Raw genomic sequence first — 22,202 nt, forward strand, 5'->3', positions numbered from 1 at the left:
TAGTTGTGTGACCCTGTGCCAGTCACTTAGCCCCAAATGCCTCCAAATCAAAACAGAACAAAAAAGCGATGGATGTCTCCCCTCATCTCCATCCAGAGTCGTCCTCTGTACAATAGACGCTCAACAAATATCTTTACGATGCAACCAGAAGAAACTCAATTCCTCCCTTTTGTATTTTCCCTCTAGCTCCAACTCCTGCACCCCGGCAAAGTTCTCCATCAAAATCATCAGCATCCCACGCCAGTGACCCCACCACGGATGACATCTTTGAAGAGGGCTTTGAAAGCCCCAGCAAAAGTGAAGAGCAGGAAGCCGTGAGTAATAATTTTTGTACCTTTTATCACCCAGCAAAATAAATACAAAAATAGACTTGTGGAATAGCCAGTCCTGGGTCCAAGGCATAATGTGAAGAGGACTTCCCAGGACAGTATTTGTTTATTTTGTACTCTCTGATCCAGAATCAAAAGGTTTAAAGGGAAAGTCCATGAAGGAGTTTTCTTTTCTTTTCCTTCCTTTCTCCTTCTGTCTCTTCTTTCTTTCCTTCTTCCCTCCTTCCTTTCTTCCTCCCATCCATCTATTCATCCTTCCTCCTTCCCTACCTGCTTTCTTTTCTTCCATACATCTCTTCATCCTCCCTCCCTCCCTACTTCTTTCCCTTCTTCCTTCCTTTTATCCTGCCCTCCATCCTTTCCTTGCTTCTCTCAATTTTCTCTAAAGGCATTATCTGCACATCCTGGGCATTTTATCAATTAAAAAGAAACAAAGGCTTATAATTTGTGGCCATGTTCTCTTTCCCTGGATTTGTCTCCTATTTCTAAACAATGAACTTTATTCACAGCACTGTAATAATCCGCTACTGTCTTTCCATTTAATTCCATTGAGAACAACAACAAAAAAAAGTGTTATGTTCTTGTATTTTAGCCTGATGGGTCTCAGGCCTCATCCAGCAGTGATCCATTTGGTGAGCCCACTGGTGGGGACCCCAGTGGTGATAATATAAGTCCAGAGGTCGGTAGCTAGATAGCGCAGGTTGGGGTAGGTATCTGTCCTTTATTTCTCTTTCACCCTTTGACTGCCTGCTTCTCCTCTTACCACTGTTTGCCATCCCTGCTCCTCCTCCTCTGTATCTGCTGCTCCTGCTGTGTCTCCTCCCCCAGTGCCTGTATTCTCTTCCACATTGCTCCTCTTCTGCCTGCCTGCCCAGCAACTGCATGGCCTGCCATTTGCTATGTGTTTGGAGGGATGGGGCTATTGTGGATTCCTCCACAAAATGTGTCTGCATGTTGGGCCAGGGTCAGGGATGGAGGACAAAAACTTGAGGGGGGAGGGGCTAAAATATTGACAGAATGTACTTGGTTTCCCCTGTGTCAATGAAGAATGGAAGTGACCTTGTAAGGTTTGCTAAGACCACCATATGTCCTTGTTCCAACCCAAGGGCAGCCATAGAAGCAAACAAAATTCCCCTGCATCTGTCTCCCAGACCTAATGAGTCTGTATAGTTTTATTATTGAGAAGAAATAACAGCAACATGGTACACTGGATTTGGAATCAGGGAACCTAGGTTCAAATCCTGACTCAGTTACTTATTACTTGGGTAACCCTGCATAAATCCCTTTATTTCTCTAGAACTCAATTTGCTCACTGCTAAAACAAAGGGGTCAGATTATAGGACCTCCATGGTCCCTTCCAGCTTGAGATCGGTGATCCTATGAAAGTAACAATGATTAAACTATATTTAATTGAGATCTTCTCTTTTTACATCATTTAGATTTTCCCCTGGGTCTTTCTCCTATTTCCTGAGAGTATATTTATTATTCCTATCTCTAACAAATATTTATAAAAGAGAGAGAAATAATAGGGGAAAATCAGTAAGCTAATCAATGCATTTTTTAAAAATCTGGTATCATACGCAGTAGTCCATATCTAGGGATTCTCCCAGCCCTTTGTCTGCAAAGCACATGATGGAGGTGCCTGCTCAAGTCTCTTCTTTGAGGTCAATCTTATTTTTTTTTGTTTTGTAATTTTTAAAAAATTAACTAGCATCTCTAAAATTAGTCTATTTCTCCCAATGCCTTCTCACCACACACAAACACACACACACACACACACACACACACACACACACACAGAGCAAATTTCAAAAAAAGAATTGTAAAGCTCTCAGGACATAACTACATAGTCCAGAAAAACAAATTTCTACATTATCTATATCCACAATGGCATGTTTCATTCATTCATCACCTCTTTCTGTGTCAGGAGGGGAGTGGCACATTTCCTCTTCAGTTCTCCTGGATTTGTTTTATTTTTATGTTCATTTAGGTTCTAACCATTTTAGAGCCAAATCTGATCTTTATTATGGTGCAGCATTCATTGTTGATTGAATGACATCCTTTGCATTTCTGGCTTTTCCCATCGACAGAGAGCTTCCCTCTGGCTGCTAATCATTTGGTTCTCAGTTTGAGCCCATTTGTACTGGAGTCCCAAGGAGGTGGAGTGGAAAGATCAAAGGACTTGGCTCTGACTTCCTGTCCTCCTGCTTAGTACCTGAAGGATACTTGTTTGGGTCACAGTTTCTTCATTTCTTCAGGGAAAAGATTGGAGCAGATGATCCAGTTCCCTCTAAGACCCAGATCCTTTGATCAGCTGATTATTTATTGTCCTAGTTTTCCAGCTGCAAAAACAGAGACTTGGAGAAATTAACTGACTTACCAATGTCACTTTACTAGCAAGTAATAGATAAAAGAATCAAGGAAACCTAAAAAGTCCATGTACCTAAAAATAAGATCAATGGGTCAATTATATCTCCTTTGGCCTAATCAATGGATGGATCTCAGTTTCCTCATCTGCAAAATGAGGATATTGGGCGGGATGACCTGAGTTTGCAGCTTTGCATTTGTGATGCTTATTATAGCATCTTCACAGTGAACATTGAATGAAAAGTCCAAAGATGCCTGTCTGCCTTCAGAGTGTTGGGGGCAGCTCTCTGTACTAGATCATGACTTCAAACCCAGATCTCTAATATTAAACATCCCTGCAGCACTTACTCATTTCTGAGGCTGCTCCATTTCTGCAGAAGGACTTCTTGCACTTGACATTCAATACAGTCTATCTTTTCTCCAGAGAAAGCTTCCATCCAAGAGAGTGCATCCCACTATTTTCCCCACCTCTATTTTATGTGGGCACCAATTGCAATTTCCATCCATTACCCCAACTCTTCTATCCCGTTGTATGGTGGGAGCACATGGCCATCCAGTGGCATATCTTCACTATGAGTCGCATGAGCCAATACATTTATCCAGTAAATTATGATCAGCATCCAGAAATGCATTCAAGGACATCTTGATGCCAGTCTCTGAGCATCTGCTATTTAGACCATTATTGAAAATGAACAAAACACGTTGTTAAGTGCATTTAGTTACTGGAGTTTATGATTAAAGGGCTTAAGCTGTGATATATTTTCACAGCATTTTTATACTAGGAAAATAGCCCAACAGTCCATGAGCCAAGGAAAAGAGCCATGCTCACAGTATAAACATTCAACCTCTTCAATTATTGGACTTCCTTCTAGATTCAGCTCTGGTCTACCTTCTGGGGTTCTTCCCAGTCTTTTCTTTCCCTTTGAGATGATTTCCATCTATTTCATGTACATCTTCTATGTAAGTAGCAATTCACATGTCAGCCCTCCATGAGAATGTGAGCTCCCTGAGAACAGGAATCCTATGCCTTTCTTGGTAACCCCAGCACTCAGCACAGATCTGACGTACAGTATGTGTGTAATTAATGATTGTTGATTGGTGGATTGCCAAGGGTTTCAGTAGCTGAGGAATTAAGGGTTATGTGCATGCCCTGGTAAGAGAGTTGGAAAGGAAGGAAGGAATCATGGCACCATTCTTTGTGGATTAGGCCCTGAAAGGGCCTCTCCCCAGGTGGTTTTTTACAGCCTCAATCTTGCCTTGAGAAATGGGATGAATGAACAACAGATGATAGGATTCAGCTAAATGATAGACACCATTCTGATACAGAGAAGCCCTTCAGAAAGAACTCCGTAGTTTATGGCATGACAGATCTGTATCAAGTCACTCTCTTCCTTAAGAGGGCCAGTCATCTTGAGACAATGACCCAATTCCACTGTTTGGCTGACACTTAGCCCTAAATGATTATCAGATGGGCTTCCAGGTGGCACCTCCTCAACCGCAACTTGACTTGTTGGAACTTTGATTTTTTTTAACTCTACAGCATCAGGAGTGTTCAGAGTGGAAAGAGAACTCTGAGGTTATTGAGCCCAGCCCTGGCTGACTTCCTTCCAATTCAATTCTTCCTCTCCTCTCTTCTATTAGGTTCATTCTAAGCTCAAACTATTTTAATTCAACAACAATTAGTTCAATGAGCTTTTATTAGGTGCCTATTATGTGTCAGGTGCTATCCTCCATATTTGCTTATGCTAATTGAATTCTCCCTCTCCCTACTCACAGAACCCCTGAATCTGAGTTAAAGGGACTGCAGAGGCAGCCAGTTCAAAAATATCACAATAAAATGGCCTCTAAAGCCTGTCCAGTGGGTGGCTATCTAATTTTAACTGATATGGGGATTATGATTAATTTCCCCAGTATTTGGGGAAATCAAATTTTTAAAAAATTAACAAAGTGTTGGTGCATTTTTTTGTATGACATTCAGTCAGTTAATAAATAACTACTGTATGCCAGGCACTTTGTTATAAATATCATTACTACTTCAACCAGCCAGGCAGCCTTCTCCTGTTACAAAGAAAATAAATGAAGAACACCTCCTAAGATAGTTAACAAGTCTGATCTTTTTTTTCCCCTGGGCAATGAGGGTTAAGTGACTTGTCCACGGTCATGCGGATAGTAAGTGTCAAATGTCTGAGGCTGGATTTGAACTCAGGTCCTCTTGAATCCAGGGCCGGTGCTTTATCCACTGTGCCACCTAGCTGCCCCACAAGTTGGATATTATTGGCAAGAGTCAGTACCCAGAGTAGTTCACCTCTCCAAGGAAAGGAGGTGGTTTTTTTATTCACACAAAATTTCTTCTGCCTTAACACACACACACACACACACTTGTTTCTGTCTCTGTCTCTGTCTCTCTGTCTCTCTCCCTTACTCTCTGTGTTTCTGTCTCTCTCTCCCCCTCTCTCTTCCGCTCTGTCTCTGTCTGTCTCTGTCTCTCTGTTTCTCCATCTGTCTTTCTTCTGTCTCTGTGTCTCTCTGTGTTTCTCCCTTCCCTCTGTCTCCCTCTTTCTTCTCTGTCTCTCTCTGTTTCTGTATCTCTTCTCTCTATTTTCTCCTTTATAGTCTTAGACATATCATCTTATTGCTGCAGACATCAAGAGGTTAAGAGATTTATTCATAGTGATTCATATAGTATTTATCAGACAAGGCACTTAAACCCAGATCTTCCTGATTGAAAGTGGACATCGACCCACTCATGCATCCATCCCTCTCTTTGCTGTACCACACTACCTGATCTTATTATCCTTCCAACTTATAGAGATCTTGCTTGTTTAGTAATTGTGTGACCTAGAGCAAGTTACACTCCCATTCTGGGCCTCAGTTTCCTCTTTTATAAAAAGAGAGACTGGGACTAGTTTGGGGATTCTCGACATTTTTATGTCTAGGACCCCTTTGGCCGTCTGGGAAAGCCTATGGAGCCATTCTCAGAATCATCTTCTTAAATACATAAAATAAAATAAATAGGATTTCAAATGAAATCAATTATATTGACACAGAATTATTGGGATATATTTCTTAAAAGTTTCAGAATGCCAGGTTAAAACGTTTGCACCAGATAATCTCTAGGTTCCTTTTCTAGCTCAAAGGACCATGATTCATAGTTACTTCAAGTTGTCAAGCATGTATTGAGCAAGGGTTCAAAAAGCCAGAGAGGTCAACTGTGATGAAGTGACACAAATGTGAAACTTAGTTTCAAAAAGTACATGGAAAAGAGCCCCATTTCCCAGTATCCTTTTATAAACAAAATGAAAAAGGCTCTGCACAGCCACATTCCTTCTGTTACATTTATGTCTGAAATCTGAAATCACCAAATTTAGAACATGCTTCTAATTCTGCCCACAATGTTCCTCACTATCTACTGTACCCTCCTATGATAGCATGATCACTGCCTCTTGGATACTCTGTGTTTCCTTGAATAACCAGTTTCTTCACATCAGTCAGAATAAGGTCTAGAATAGTGTGGCTAGGTGGGGCAGTAGATAGAGCTCCAGACTTGGAGTCAGAAATACCTGAGTTCAAATCTAGCCTCAGACACTTACTAAGCTGTGTAACCCCGGGCAAGTCACTTCATCCTGTTTACCTCAGTTTCCTCATCTGTAAAATTAGTTGGAGGAGGAAATACAAAGCATTCCAGTAGCTTTGCCAAGGAATGCTCAAATGAGATCAGGAAGAGTCAGAAATGACTGAACAATAACAGCAAAAATTAGTATATCAGTATCACTAACCACTTCAGGAAAATTAAATTATCTATAAGGAAAGTAAATAATATTTTAGCCAACTTTTTCTTAATCAGAAAATGACTCCCAGTAAATGTTGAGATAATTGATTATCCTCATCACAAATATGTCTTGCTTTTGTGACAGCTTGGAGATCTGCTACTAAAATTCATCACTTTTTTCTTCCTTCTGACCAGGCATTCCATAATATACTCAGCACAATATCACTTGTGTTGTTTCCACCTTTGATTCTCACCCACATGCTGTTTATCATGCTTGCACAGAGGAATATAATTTCTTGATATACAACACAATCTTATACTTTTAATGTAGGCAATTCCTGTGAATTGGGTATAGACTCATTCTCTTTTCAGTGTCCTCCCTGTGCCTGCCACAATTTGGTCCTACTATGTGGAATTCTGGAGAAGAAATGTTACATGAGGCTATTGGTTATGACAAATAATGGCAAATAGGTCTGAATGGAGCATCATAAAACAGGCCCAGAAGGGAATTCAGAACTTATCTTATTCTACCATCTTCTTCTACACTAGATAAAACTAAGGCCCAAAGAGGCAAGTTGACTTGCCTGTGGTCACACAAGATAAAAATTTCAGAGGTGGAATTTGAACTCAGATCTTTTATCTCTAGAGACATTGTTCTTTCTTCTGTATTATGCAGCCTCCATCAATACTTCAGAGGAAGCAGCATCTTTGTGATCCAGGTGTGTGCTGCCCCACATGTGAGATTTGGCATCCCTTTATGTCTCCAGAGGATGAGTTCTTAAAATTTTATTTAAAGAAATGAAAGCACTCTCTTCCGAAACTCTCCTTCTGGTCCAGCCTCCATTTAACTGGAAGAGGATCCATCATTTCCTTATGATTCTCATGGCCACTTGCCCCTGTAGCCTATAAGGTACTTTCAGCTACCCATTGAAACACCTTTCTCTTCTATACAAGGCTGGCTTGTGTTCTGCAATGAGGCTGTTTTCTCACTTTGAAAGCTTAGTTTAGAGTTTTCAGAACTACAGATCAAGTATTGTACATCACATGGTCATTTCCTCTGTAGGGTGATAGCAAATCAGCTGGTCTCTCTTAGAAGACATCCCATTTTTATGGCTCACAAAATAAGCCTTCTAAAGTCACCCAATTCTAAAGTTCCCAACCATCATTACCTCTTCCTCCTCAAATACATTCAGTTCCTTCATTATTTTATGTTCATGTCCAACTCTTCATGACCCCATTTGGGTCTGGTAAAGATACCAGAGAGGTTTGCCATTTTCTTCTCCAGCTCATTTTACAGATGAGGAAACTGAGGCAAACAGAATTAAGTAACTTGTCCAGAGTCACAGAGCTAGCAAGTGTCTGAGGTCAGGTTTGAACTTGGATCAATTGCTTAATAAATGCTTATGGACTTGACTTATTGTATATTTCTCTCCAGTCTGGGTTTGGGGTGGGGAAACATGTCCAAGTGAGAATCAAGGAAAAAAAAAACAACAGAACAAGGGATCCACACTCATGCAGCAAAGACTAGGACAGGAGAGGCAAAGCAGGTCTGCCACAGGAGTGTATTTCTGGAGCAATCTCAAAGTGAACAGTTGAGCTCTGGAAGAGATGAAAGAAAAATGAAAACATGTATTCAATTAAATGAGTTAAGTAAATAAACTGCTTATCAGATCCTTTCCCCCAGCTATCAAGTCAAAGAGGGGAAGCCATGCAGTCAGTCTCCACTATTAACAATGGAGAGAGTCGTAAATAACCGGGCTCTGTGAGCATCAGAGTCATTCATTCTTCATTCTGGTCTCCACAGCCTGAACATGAAACATTGAAATCTCACTTAAGATGAATTTGCCTCAAGGCGAAGCAAAAGAGACAGCCAGACAGAAGTAGACAGGTTAGAGGGCACCCAGAAGGTGGGGACCCTCTCAGCAAGAATTCTAGAACCTGGACCATAGGCACCATGAGGTCAGGAACTGGGTCCAGTCTAAGCTCTGTATCCTTCCCAGAACCTGTCATCATGTGCTACACACAGAAGGTGCTTAATTAATGTTTGGTGAATTGAATTGTAAGACCATGTCCAGTGAGGATCAGTTATAAAGGTAATCTAGGACTGTGGTCTAAGTTCTTGAAGATCTGGGTTTGAATCTTGCCACTGATAATATCTGAGTGACCTTGGGTAAATCACGTGCCTTTTCTGGTCCTCATATTTTGTCATCTGGAAAACAATGATAGTTGAACTAGATCATATCTAAGGTCCATTGAAGATCTAATGCTTTGATCCTATCTCTGCCACCAGCCAAGTAAACATGGAAAAGTCACTTGTCTTCAGTGAGAATCAGTTTCCTCACCTATAAAACAGGTTGATAGAACCTGTAGTACCACTTACCTCACAGGATTGTTAATATTTAAATGACAGAATGTTCTGTTTACAATTTGAAAACTTCCAAATGCTATGTAAAGACCAATTAGCATTTGTATTTTTGCACTTAGATCTGTTTCCATTGGCATAGGGAACTTCTGGTGAGGAAAATCCCATTAAGGATGCAGATCAGAATCTTCTCTGCAACTTAATTGATTGATTTTCCTAGAGCTCTAAAGAATAGATGACTTATCCAAGGTCACCCAGCCAATAAGCATCCAAAATAGGACCTGAACTCACGTCTTCCTCACTCCTAGGCAAGGCTGGCTTTCTATCTATTATAACAAGCTACCTCTGTACTAGTTCTTCTAATCATCAAATAAACAAGAATTCTTGTTCTTTTTTATGTCATGGAACCCATTATATCCTCCTTCAGAATAATGTTTTTAAATAAGTGAAGGAAACACTAAATTACAGTTAGAGATCAGTAAAAAATAGAGATGCGGTTTTTTCTCCTGTTCAAATGTATACATCCTGTGAAATCTGTCCTTTAAACCCTAGACATCAGGTTAAAGGAGATCCAAATTCAATAACCTAGGGATGTTTAGCCTAGAAAAATAAAACTGTCAGGAGGACGTACTTTCTGCCTTTGGTATTTTAAGTACCTCTCAAAGTCTCTGAAGGAGAAAAAGATATGGACCATGAGGGGGAAATTGACTCTTCATTATCACCCCAAAAAATGAATAATAGCAGGTCAGTTACTGCTGACCCATATGCCTGCCCACCTTTCAGTCTACATCAAAATTTTATGAGCATAATATATCCCTATGTCCTGAATAACCTTGATGAGGATGTCAGAAGATAACAGGGAAACATTCAGAAGCAATATTCTACATTAGGTTAGAGATTGTAAGATATGGAAGAGAGATTAGGTCTAATTCAGCTTGGTCCCAGAATACAAAACCAACAAGACTTCTGACTGAATACCATCAATTCCTAAGATCAGAGGGTTATGGGCTAGAAAGGACCTTAGAATATTCAGAAATGGGAGTCAGTATGACATGGGGGAGAAACCATTGGATTTGAAATGAAGAGAGCTTTAGGGTTAGATCTAATCTGGGAGACTTCATAACTTTGGAATGAAATGGATATGAAAGCCCTTATTGGTCATTTACTATCTTTGAATATTGGGCTGATTAGTGGGAAAACAAATAGAAAACTGGTATTTCCTACTTTCAAGGAGCTCACGTTCTTGAAAGACAAAGGAAAAGGAGTATTTTTCATATGAGGGAAGCAGAATGAGCAAAAAGGGGGAAGAGATGAGAATTTTTTTAACGTGAATTTTGGCCAGTGATCACTGCTGGGAATAGTAGGAGGTGAGACTAAATAGAAAGTTTGGTAAAAAGATTGTAGAAGACCATGAATGTCAGACCAAAGAAGTCAAGATAATGGATTTAGATCAGGTAGGGAACATATAAAATATTTCTTCCAACTCTCTCATTTTACAGATTTGGAAACTGAGGGAGAGATAAAGTATCCTGCTCAAGATCATAAGTAGTAAATCATCAAGCTTCAAATTGAACTCAGAGCCTTCAGCCTCAAACCCATCACACTTTATACCACCAGGCCTCATCTATGAACAGAAAAGAAGATAAGCTGGTCAGAAAAATCTTAGAGTGAAGGGTTGGCATTATGTAGTCCATGTGTTCCACTGTTATCTCCCACCAACCCCTAGCATCCAGAGAAAGCCAGGATGACTTCCAATAGAGGACCATAGGTCTAAAGCTAAAAGGGAGCTCAAAGATCATCTAGTCCCACTTCCTCTTTTTACAGATGAAGAAATTGAAACCCAAGGAGGAGAAATTATTTGCCTAAGGTCTCACAGATAATGTGTTAGATGAGGGATCTGAACCCAGATCCTGTGGAAGGACAAGGACATGATGGCTCCAATAAAATTAGGGGAGAGGAATGAAGTTAGTCCATGGTCTTGAGGTTGCATTTGGCTCTTCAAATCTTCCAGTGACATCCCCCTCCCCAGGCAGTCATAAGGAAGAATCCCTACACCTCAGAGATAAAGGAAATCTTGATGTTATCTCACCCAACTTCTCTCCCCAAAGAAGAAGCCCTTCTTTAACATGCCTCTTAAAACTGCCAGTGAAGGGGAAGCCACTACCTTAAGAGTTGGATCTGTAATGTTGGACAGCTCTTATTGTGAAGAATTGCTTTATATTGCACTGAAATTTGCCAGCTTCTAATGTTTTTTATTTTAATTTTTGGAGGGCAATCAGGGTTAAGTGACTTACCTAGGGTCACACAGCTAATAAGTATCAACTGTCTGAGGCTGGATTTGAACTCAGAACCTCCTGACTCTACCGCCAGTGTTCTATACACTGTACCATCTAGCTGCCTCTCCCTTTAACTTCTCATGTTAGCCTCACTCCTGTCTCCTAAAAGTACCCCAAAAGAAGTCCACTCCCTTTGCCACACAATAGCCCTTCAAATATTTGAATACAGTTCTTCCAACCCCATCTAAATCTGCTTTGGACTAGGCATCCCAAATTTATTGAGCTGATTTTCATAGGTGCAGTGTCAAGGCCTTTCATTCTCCAGGTTACTATCGAATGGAACCGACTCTACTTAGTTCCTCCTCAAATTCATTCCACCTCAGTTCATTTCAATTCCCCAACCTCTTAGGGAGTCATTGAAGATTCTTTTATCATGGGAACATACAAAATAGCTTGGCCTTTTGGGTAGCTAAATGTGCCAGTACAGAGTGGGCTGTATAGAGTGGACAGCAGGAACTAGAAGCCAGGAGCCCAGGGAAGAGGCTTTCATAACTCAGGCTTGCAGTGATAAGAGCATGAACCAAGAGGGTAACAGTGACAGCTAAAAGACAGGAACAGATTTGAGACACATGGGCAAAGGAAGTATTGCCAGATCTCTGATGGATAGCATTGGGGTTAAAGGAGGAAAAGAATCACAGATGACTACAAAATGTCAGGCCTCAGTGACTGAGCACCATTAAAAGAAATGAGAGTGGAAAATACAATGAGCTTGGTTGTGGATGTGTTGAATTGGAGGTGACAGGAAGACATCTGTTACCCTGTTATTCCCATTTTCATTTTATTTAACACATTGTATTTATTTACTAGAAAAATGTCTTCTTTCAGCAGCATTAAGGAGTGGAGTTCACTAGAAAGAGAGGCCACCTTGGATTGCAAAGTACTTAAAAAGGTCTCATTAGGAGAAGTTTCATCAGCAAGACAGTGCCAAGGTCAGGCTTTCAGAACAGGATTCTAGTTGAGGCTTGAGAATTTCAGCATCTCAGAGGCCAGCCAGGCCAACCCATACCAGAGCAAGGGTCTTCTATACATTCTTCCCAACAAGTAGCCATCCATGCTTTGTGTGGAGATAAGCCTCCCAAGGCAACCCATTCTGAGTCTCTTATTATCAAGAAATCTGACATAAACCCTGAATCTTCCTCTCCTTGGCTTCCACTCATTACTCCTAGTTCTGTCCCGTGAGGCCAAAGAAAACAAGCCCAAGTCTAATCTATCTTCCATATACCATCCTTTCAAATGCTTGAAGAATATACCCAACCCCAAGTCTTCTCTTTTCTAGGTTAAACATTTTCAGTTCTTTAAATTTATTTTTATAGCAGGATCTCAAGACTCTTCACCATGATTGTTTCCCTCCTTTTCTTTGTATGAAATGATTTTTTTTATATATTTTGTGCTCAACAATGTTTACCAATGTCACTTTTCCATCTAATTCAAACAATCTCTTAGTTATGGAAACAGCACTAGGTTGGTGGGGAGGGGAATCGAGATACTTGGGTCTCAGTCCTAGCCCTACCATTAATCAGACTAAATCCTCTTTGGACACATCACTTTAAGCTCCATTGTCCTCAATTTCCTTTAAAATGAGCTGTCTTGGGGGCAGGATGGGCTCTACTTCACTGGGTGTTCCCAAAGGATGGGAATGGTGTAAAGCGTTTCTTTTCCCATATGGGTTGGTCTTTAAGGGGTTGGATTAGGGGTTGGATAGCTCAAGGCCTTTCTAGTGCTAATGTTCTGTGTTCTGTGAATGTTCTATCATCTGGCAGTTTACATACAAAGCTTGTACCTGCATTACTATTCTATGTGCTTTGTGTTTCAGCATTGCATATTCTCAGTTCCTTTGCAGCTCCAAGGTCTGAGTGCTACGGTCTAAGCACCCTCCCAGCTCAAACTTTCTGTGTTCCAGCATTCTGCCTCATAAGGTCCCTCGCTGCTCTAGCAATTTACATTCTAATTTTCATGCCAGCTGTAATATTCTGCATGATTATGTCCCTCCCAGCTCTAATATGCTACATTATAACATGCTTTGCTCCTCCATTAGACTGAAAGCTCCTTGAGAGCAGGGACTTTTTTTTTTAGTTTGGCTTTTCTTTGCATCCCCAGGGCTTACTTAGTACAGTGGCTAGCACATAGCAGGTGCTTAATAAATGCTACTTGACTTAAGTTACTTTCTAATAATAATGCTCTATATCCCATTACCCCACCTCATAGGGTAACTCTAAGCATTAATATTCTATGCTTCAAAAATCAGCAAGGCCAACCTTTTGCCAAATCCCTACATTGGGACACAGGGTGCTACAGGCAAGGGAACAGCATTCAAATCTTGGATATTCACTTTCTTTGTGACTTGCAAAGTTATTTTATTTTCCTGGTCCTCAGTTTATTCACCCATAAAATTAAGGAATTAGACTAAATGACCCCTGAGGACGTTTCTTGGTCTATCACAAACATTTTTGGAAGAGGGCTGGAATTTTATATTAGCCATTCAACAAATGTGACATCATTCCGCAGAATGTGATTTCATTATGATGAAACACCCTCTACCAATTCGTATTAGTACCCACTCTATGCCTTATATAGTCTTAAAGAATTGCTTGGGTTTAACTGATCCTCTCAAGGTCCTCAGGGTCCAGGTTTGAGCCCAAGTCAGGGCTTGAAGCTGGGTCTTCCTGACTACCAAGCCAGCTTGTCATCCATCCATTTTATGATCCTGCCTTCCTATGAGAACATTAGAGCACTCTTCAGATCTGGGCATCATCAGGTATTTGGTGTACTCCTCACTACTGAAAGGGATAACTGAGCAATAACTATTGCCTTAGTCACTGTTGTTGTGATGGCTGCTCAAATCTAAATTCAAGCTCTCCCAGAATCTGTGAATATTTATCACTGCCTTGGAAAGTTGATGCTGGCTGCCATTAATGAGCCTGCCTGAGCTTGCTGCCTACTTCTGTTTTTAGGTGTCACTCTCTGTCGGATTAATTAGCTTCCAGAATTAGAATAGAGCAAATTGTCGGGGGAGATCAAGTCAGTCTGACTTCTTAGGGCATCTGGGATGAAGGTAGAATGGAGAGAGCTGGAAGAGGGAGGGGTTGGGATGCCATTCTTCAAGCCCAGGCCAGAAACATTGACATTAACATCCCTCCCGGCAAAATACAATATTTTTTCCAAACAGTCACATTTAGCCTTTAATATACCCCTCCTTCATATGAGAGATAGAGACAGAAACAGGAAAAGGGAGGGAAGGGAAGGGAAGGAGGGAGGGAGGGAGGGAGGAAGGGGACAAAGTGATGAGGGAGATGAGAAAAAAGATGGAGAAAGATGAGATCTAGAGAGATGAAAAATGAGAGAGATGAAAGAAGGAAAAGAAAAGAGAGAAGGAAAGAGAAAGGAAGAAAGAGGAAAAAGAAGCAAGGGAGATGAGAGAGAAAATGGTGAGTGATGAGGGAGATGAGAAAAAATGAAGATGAGAGAAGATCTAGAGAGAAGAAAAAGAGAGGAGGGAGATGAGAGACAGATGAAGGTAGAGAGAAGAGAGATGAGAGATTTCATTTAAAAAGATAAAATTATAGTTCAGAGAAGGAAAGTAATATATGTCAATTTCATAGCATCATAGATTGAAAGCTGGAACAGACCTTCTATTCCACTGAGTCCAACACCTTCATTTGATAAACTGAAGTTAAGGTACAGGAAAGTTAAGTGACTTGCTCAAAGTCACGAGGCTAGTAAATATCTGAGGCAGGAGTTTAACTCAGGTCCTTCTGACTCCATGCTCAATTCCATCTTCCTCTCAAAATTACTTTGCAAACTGATTGGAATGTAATTCTCATGATCAGTCTTGGCTCTCAAAAAAGAGTTAAAAAAAAAAAAACTCTTAACCTCCCTTTCATTTTTGCGGAGATGGGAGAAGTTCTGAGTGTATATGTAACATTACAGATGATTTCATATCTGATTGACATATTCGTTTGTTTTGCTGGACTGCCTTTTTTTTCTTCATTTTTCATTTTTTTTATTACAAGTAAAGGCTCACTCAGTTTGGAGAGAGGGCTCTCTCCACCAATCAGTGTGGCATTAATGAAAAAAGTATACATAAAAAGAATATTCTAAAAGAATAGAATAATTACTTTCTATACTTTATTGTATATTTGCTTATGTGCACTCATGCTGTATGCCTCTTGTAAAACATAATCTTATCGAAGGCAGAGATTATTTGTATTTCTCTTGGTGTCTGCAGCACCAGGCACCTAGAAGGATAATAAATATTTGTTGAATTGCTCAAGGTCACATAACTAGTTATGGGAATTCTGACAGTGAGACCCAATGTTCTTTGTACTACATCCTTGAAATTGACCATATTAGAACAAAAACCAGAAGACATTTTGTGAGTATTCTTTATACAGATACCCAATTATTCATGCCTCACTAGAACTTAGATATCCTTTGAAATACAACTGGTATCATGTCAGGTGACCATATTTTGAAATTTATTGTTCTGCAGAAGAAATAAAGGACTGATGGAAAATTCATATGGATCCCATTGGAAGGCAGTCCATAAGCAACTTTTGAAAGATGGAATCCTCTTCCACAATCATTGGCTCCAGAGTAAAATTGAACCTCTTTGGCCTACCATTCAAAACCATCTGCAGTCTGATACTATCCTCTTTTTCCATTCTTATCTCATTTTTGCCCCCTGTGCTTCACTCAGAATGGTCCTCCATATTCCTAACTTTACTGACACTGTTCTTTAGGTCAAGAATGTCACTCCTCCCCTTCTTTGATGAAATTCACAGTGCTCGATCTTTTAAGGTCCACCTCAAGTAACACTTCTTCCAACAATCCCCTCCAAACAGCAATGACCAATCACCCTAGAATTTATATAGCATATTATTTTATAACTCTTTATTTAACTTATTTTCCTCATTTAATTTTTTTCATTAATTTTTTTTCTTTTACATTTTTTCATTGATCTTATTTTCTTTTAAAAAATACCACTGTCAGGGGCAGCTAGGTGACACAGTGGATAAAGCACTGGCCCTGGATTCAGGAGGACCTGAGTTCAAATCCATCCTCAGACATTTGACACTTACTAGCTGTGTGACCCTGGGCAAATCATTTAACCCTCATTGCCTTGAAAAAAAAATAGCATTGTCTCTCCCCAATGACAGCCTCCACTTCACCCCTAGGACTCTGCTTATGACAAATAAGTGTTGTATATGAAAATATGTCCACCATCTCTACCAATAGGCAGGAGGTATATTTCACCACCAGTCTTCTCAGGCCACTGTTGGTCACTACATAGGGCAGATTTCAGAAATCTTTTGATGTTATTTTCTTAGTTCTAATTATTTCTTTTTGTATTAGTTCTGACAAGTCTTCAGAAGGCTGTATGAATTTTTCCCTAATATATTTTGGTAATATTTCATGCTACAGTTATCTGTAAGGTATGGTGGAAAGAATGTTAGGCTTGGAATCAAAGAGTTCTAAGTCTGAACCATACCTTAGACACTTACTAGCAAATCATTCAAAACTCTGTGTCTTGGTTTCCTCACTTGCAAGATGAGGGGACTAGAATTGATGTCTTCTAAATTCCCCTCCAATTCTAAATCAATGATCCTGTGTCACACATGCTCACTAGATTGTAAGGTCTATAAAGACAGAGAGCATATCTTAATTGAATTTTGTACCATTCTCAATGTTCAACACATTTTAAATGATTGGTGGGTGCCTGAGTGAATGAACTTCCTTGGATGATATTCTCCAAAGTCCACCCACCCCAGATTCCACAATACTTACTTGTTTAGAAGGACCATACTCATTTATGTTCTTCTATCCACAGGAGTATGAATCCCTCTATGCGCAGATCAACAGACCTAAGAAATAGAATCATTGCGGGTTTAGGGTGGGCGCTTCAAGACTGAAATGGAAACCTACATCTCAACAGGCCTTGGGCTCACCTCCTTTCTTTGATATGATCCCTTCTGACAATGGAATTGATGGTTGCCGCTGAACTAATTTTACAGATAGACCTGCCCATTTGGGCAACCAGCGGCTAATATCTATGGCAGCACAAAAAGGAAGAAAAAATGGAACCCCAAATCATCACCATCCCTGGAGTAGCCCAACAATTGCTTACCCTACAAAATACCCTGAGTCCTCTTGACAAGAGTCCTGAATTACCCATGATGGGAAATCTTAGTCTCTTTTTTGTTTCTCTCAACCTCAACCATTGCATTTGGAGTCACCGGCAGTGAAGAGTTACCTAGTAATGGCCACTTATTTGTTCTAAGCAAAGGCAAAGGGTCTGGTATGCTCACAAGATCATTGTCCATCAGACCCTTGAGCCCAAGTCTGCATTTTTACATCATTGATGATTGTTTTTCATCACTACAGAAAACTGGTCCTGCCGTGTGACTTTGATCTGGGGATTTCCCCTCCCCCTAGAATATTTAAAGATAATGGGTGTACCATTATAGTACTTCCTGGTAACTTTTCCCCCAAATAAGTGATGATATCTGGATGGAAATTGCCTCTTGTGAAATAAATCTTAACTTGAAATTACAGAATGAAATCACACAACTGATTATTTGTGATGATTAAAAAAAAACAATGGTTGCCAAAAGGACCTCTTTGCTCTCATGCTTCAGGATGGAGAAATGCTGCTTTGAGATTGAACATTCGCACTATGGGAAGAAAATGCATCATCTCTCTTGGATGAGAGGAGGAAAAAACTCATATTATTTCCTAGAAAACTCCAAATGCTAAGTACAATAAATGAATATTTTTTATTTCTCCAATCTCTTGCTGCTGTGATGCTATGCAGACAAGTGTTCTCTTCTCTGTGTGCCACTTTTTTTGAAAGAAAATTATTTGCCAAATAATTCTGGTCCAATTTTAGTTTGCAGATTTGGATGAAACAGACTTTCCAAATGGGACAATGGTGGCTTGAACAGTGGGGTAACAAACTGATCCTCTGATGCGAGTGGTTCATCTCTATCTCTTTTTGTACATCAGAAAACTCAAATGGGATTCCTTTCTTTTTTTTTATTTTATATCTTGAAAACAGGAAAAAAAAATCTTACCATAAAACTCTTGCAATGGGTAAGGGAAATGGCTTTAAGGAGGTCCAATGTTGATATTTTTTTTTGTAAATATCAATCTTAATTATAATTCTTTTAAATAATGCCATCACACTGTAGAAAGAGGAACAGATGGCTTCAGAGGTGTGACAAGCTGGAAGGACAGTTTTTATATGCTGTATGGTTTCCACAAGCTTATACATAAGGGGCTAGAGCTCAGGTGTGTCTGGCGGTAGCAATTAGCCAATCAGCAACTAGTGAAACTGGGAGGGATCACATCAGGTAATGATCTCACACTTTCCACAAAATTACCTAAACTCCATGTAAAGGAAAAAAATATATATATACATATATGCATCTAGACAGCATGTGCATATAGAGTGTACATGACCCTTTGGAGCCTGTCTTTTTGATTCTTGACTCCTCCCCTATGGAACTCACGAGACTGTTTGTACAAGAGACAGAGAGTTTTAGCTTCCTTTTTTTACATTTATTGGGGGGAGGGGGGAAGTGCAGTGTTTGGTTCCTTACTCTGTTTAGCACATGCTTTTCATACAGAAACTCTATATTTTTGCCCTCCAGAGAATTCTTATACAGGTCAAACATGTTTTCCTAATGTTCCTATGCAGTGACCGCGAGTTAGATTCGCAATTTAACAATAAGAAGAAAACTGTAAAGGGATCATGGTCCATCTGTGTCTAGGGTTATTATCATGATTTTAAAATTTGAACAGGTGAAGGTGCATCACTGTCATGGATTTCAAAGGACCAGGATATAGCCACTATTTATGCTGTCATCTTGGCATGCCCTGAAATGGCTTAGAAGAAAACTTGTTTTCCACCAACAAAGAACAGAGTGATAAATTGGAATGTTTGGGGCCAAATTTTGCAATACCTGGCCACTGGAGTCTGCTGTCTGGTTTGGTGTCTTGATAACATGATCACTGTAAAATCTATGGGACTGGTTTCTAAAAGGGAAAATGCCCAAGATGCAGAGAGATGAAGAGACCATTATCCACTTCCCCTTTCCTTCTTTTCTCTCCTCTTCCCTTTTTCCCTTCCATTTTTGTCTTCTGTTTTTCCTCCCTGTCTCCCCTCCCTTTCCTTCTCATCACCTACCTGTTCTTTTCCCACTCCTTTGTCCTTCACTTCTCTTTCCCTCTAGGAATCTTTCTCCTCCCTTCTTTCCCCCTACTCCTCCTTCCCTTCCTTTCCAAGCTCTCCCTTCCCTTCATTTCCCATTCTATCCTATTATCATCTTTATCCATCTCCACTTGCTCTTCTGATCTCCCTTCCTTTCATCTGTAAATTGCCACCTCTGAGTACTATCTTTTTCATAAGAATCAACATGAATTTTATAAAGATACCACCTTCAATCAAGTGTTACAACAAAAAATGGTGGGGAGAAGGGAATATATCAACTGCATTGAAATAAATTGGGTCATGTTTTGGGATGAGTCAGTAAGGGTGACCATTCCCATTAATCAAGTCTTAGAAAACTGTGTTATTTTATGATTTGTGCTCCAACAAGTGGTGCTATTTTCTGCCTCAATGTGGCTCTCTTCTAATTTGTGTCTCTCAATCACAAACTGTTAGACTTTCCAACCTTGGTTGATTTTGAAATAGTCAAATTAATTGTTTCACTTATGCTCTTGGGAAATATTTTTAGAGCAGAATCTGACAGCCCAGTGGGTTTGCTGCCACTCACAGGACTCCATTGGGAATGCCCACTTCTTGGAACATACAGAAATCCATGGAATAAGTTGAGGGATAGAAAGTTGGCACTTAAGATTATTTTCCATCTCATTATTGGCAATGTTCTCTTGCAAAGTGGAAGTCAGGGAAGCTAGAACTACCAAGTCCTTTCAATGGGATACCAACCATCCTCTATTCTGTAGCAAACAGACTGAAATCCAGAAGGTCATAGGGAGTCTGCACTGGACCAGTTTCATACACCACTTGTATAACTGTTAATTCCTCATCCTTCACTGGCACTAAATTTGTCACTTTAAATTTTAAAACCAGGGAAACCCAACCTCCATCTTGTTACCATTCCCCGTAGTTCTTCAATCTCTCCATGTAATGAGACAATTTCAATAGACCATAGTCATCCCAGTGTCTAATGAAATGCCATCATCTAATGTACTGGGCACCTTTTTTCAGAAATAATAATAATGATGATAACGACAACAATGATGTTTACTCTGTGGGTTTTGTTCAATTCCATTTCTGCATTCTGACACATATTTTTTTAATAAAGAGGAGAAAGATAAAAGGACTGTTGCCGTACATTTCTAGATCTACTTCGACTTTACCTCAGATGACAGTTTGTTAACATATACGGACACATTATTTTTAACTTTATGTATGATGCATTCAACAGAACAGCAAATGTTTTTAGAGATTTTCCATTAATTTCTGTAACACATCATGTAATACTGTTACGAATAAACATGTTTGAAAAAAAAACACCATGGTTGAGATTACTTCTATTCTACAGCTTCTCTTCAGGAAGATTGAAGGAATCAGAGAAGAAATCTCTCTTGGGAGCTCATCATCATACTGTGAGAAAAGAATTATTAATAATGAATTTCTTGAGGACCCAGAAACCCAGTTTCAATTCTCTCCCCCCACCCCATAAAGTTCAATTCTTAGGAGGAAGTTTTAATCCTGTTCAGAGTGAGCCCAAGAGAACAAAAGGAATGGAGATAGACTTTTTTGTCTAGTTTAGTGAACTGATGGGATTATACCACACCTATCTGGACTTTGCCTTTGCCCCTCAGGGGGTCTCTCCCATTAAACCACTATGTCATCGGTACAGCTCATTTTAATTTGGACCACTCTCAAGTCGTGCCAACCACTGGAATTGAATGATGCTAGCCAATTAGTTTTGATTAATGTATAATGACCTGCCTCTATCAAAAGAAGATAAAAGCCTTGACCACTTGAGGCTCGAGGTTTTCACCATCTTGTCTCACTCTCTTGGCTCAGAAAGCTGTCAGTTGGTGAGTGCTCTCCTCTTAGGACAGTGTAGGTTAGTAGGCCATGGTGTTATCTCTCTGACAGACAACATGGTGCTGAGGCTTTTCTGCCTGTGTTAACTGCCACATGATCAATTCTTTAATATTAATAATAAGTGATTACTGCCAAAACAGGTGAAATAGTCATTATTATATAAATAGCCATTAATGTATAAATATATTGTGAGATTAAAATTGGATATTAGATCATAAATCTACCCTACTTAACCTTTCCCTTAATTTATCTCCCAGACTAGTAAATGGAAGAAGCTTCTGGTTTTCTAGATAGAGCTTTTATTGTATGGTAGTCACAAGGCAATGTTGATTAGAAGGATAGGAAAGTAGAAATACAATACAAATCGTCTTAAGTCTAGGCTTAGTCTATATTCCGTATAAAACTCACCAAAAGCAGAAGGCCACCTTTGGGGCGAGAGACCGAGTCAAGCGCATGCTGTTAACCGAGAGCCGGGCCGAGTCAAACTCCAGTCCCCGTCTGTCTGTGCAGCACAACCAGGAGACCAGGAGACCAGCGGAGCAGGAAAAAAGGCCCCACTTCCATTCTCTCCTTGCCTTTTAAGCTCGCACCCCGGAAGTCGAGCGCTCAGCAGGCAATCTGGCGTGCGTCGCAGGTGGACTGGTGTGCGTAGCTCATGCTGTTGGTCTCCTCCCCAAAAGGGTGGTCCTAAAAAAAAAACTTGCGTCTCTCCATTATCTAACCGACTGTTAAAACTTTACCACAATATAAACCACAATAACCCCCAATAATTCAAAGAACACAACACTCATGTTCTTTCTATCAAGTGCCAAATTTCTGATGGAAATATATCAGCACCACTGGGAAATCCCAGGTCCACTCTGAACTTGGTGGGCATTTAGAGATTTCCCATTATTGGAATAATGCCTCAGTATTAGCTGTCCAAGGGAGAATAGAACCTTCAGTCCTCATGTGGCTA

The 22,202-nt window shown here is 40.0% G+C and overlaps 1 protein-coding gene across 6 annotated transcripts in view; it reads left to right on the forward strand.

Annotated features, from left to right (window-relative positions):
* Positions 1-19,566, forward strand: part of DAB1 (DAB adaptor protein 1) — a 1,311,411-nt gene extending 1,291,845 nt beyond the window's left edge. For 5 of the 6 annotated variants that reach the window (XM_043963028.1, XM_043963030.1, XM_043963032.1 and 2 more), the window contains 3 exons: positions 187-314; positions 922-1,035; positions 16,991-19,566. In XM_043963028.1, coding sequence (XP_043818963.1) covers positions 187-314; positions 922-1,020 — 227 coding nt within the window. In that variant the 3' untranslated portion in view covers positions 1,021-1,035; positions 16,991-19,566. The remainder of the gene's footprint in view (positions 1-186; positions 315-921; positions 1,036-16,990) is intronic. The other variant, XM_043963033.1, reaches the window with a different exon arrangement.
* The last annotated feature ends 2,636 nt before the right edge of the window (positions 19,567-22,202 follow it).

Source organism: Dromiciops gliroides, chromosome 4, assembly GCF_019393635.1.
Source record: "Dromiciops gliroides isolate mDroGli1 chromosome 4, mDroGli1.pri, whole genome shotgun sequence".
NCBI classification, from domain to species: Eukaryota; Metazoa; Chordata; class Mammalia; order Microbiotheria; family Microbiotheriidae; genus Dromiciops; species Dromiciops gliroides.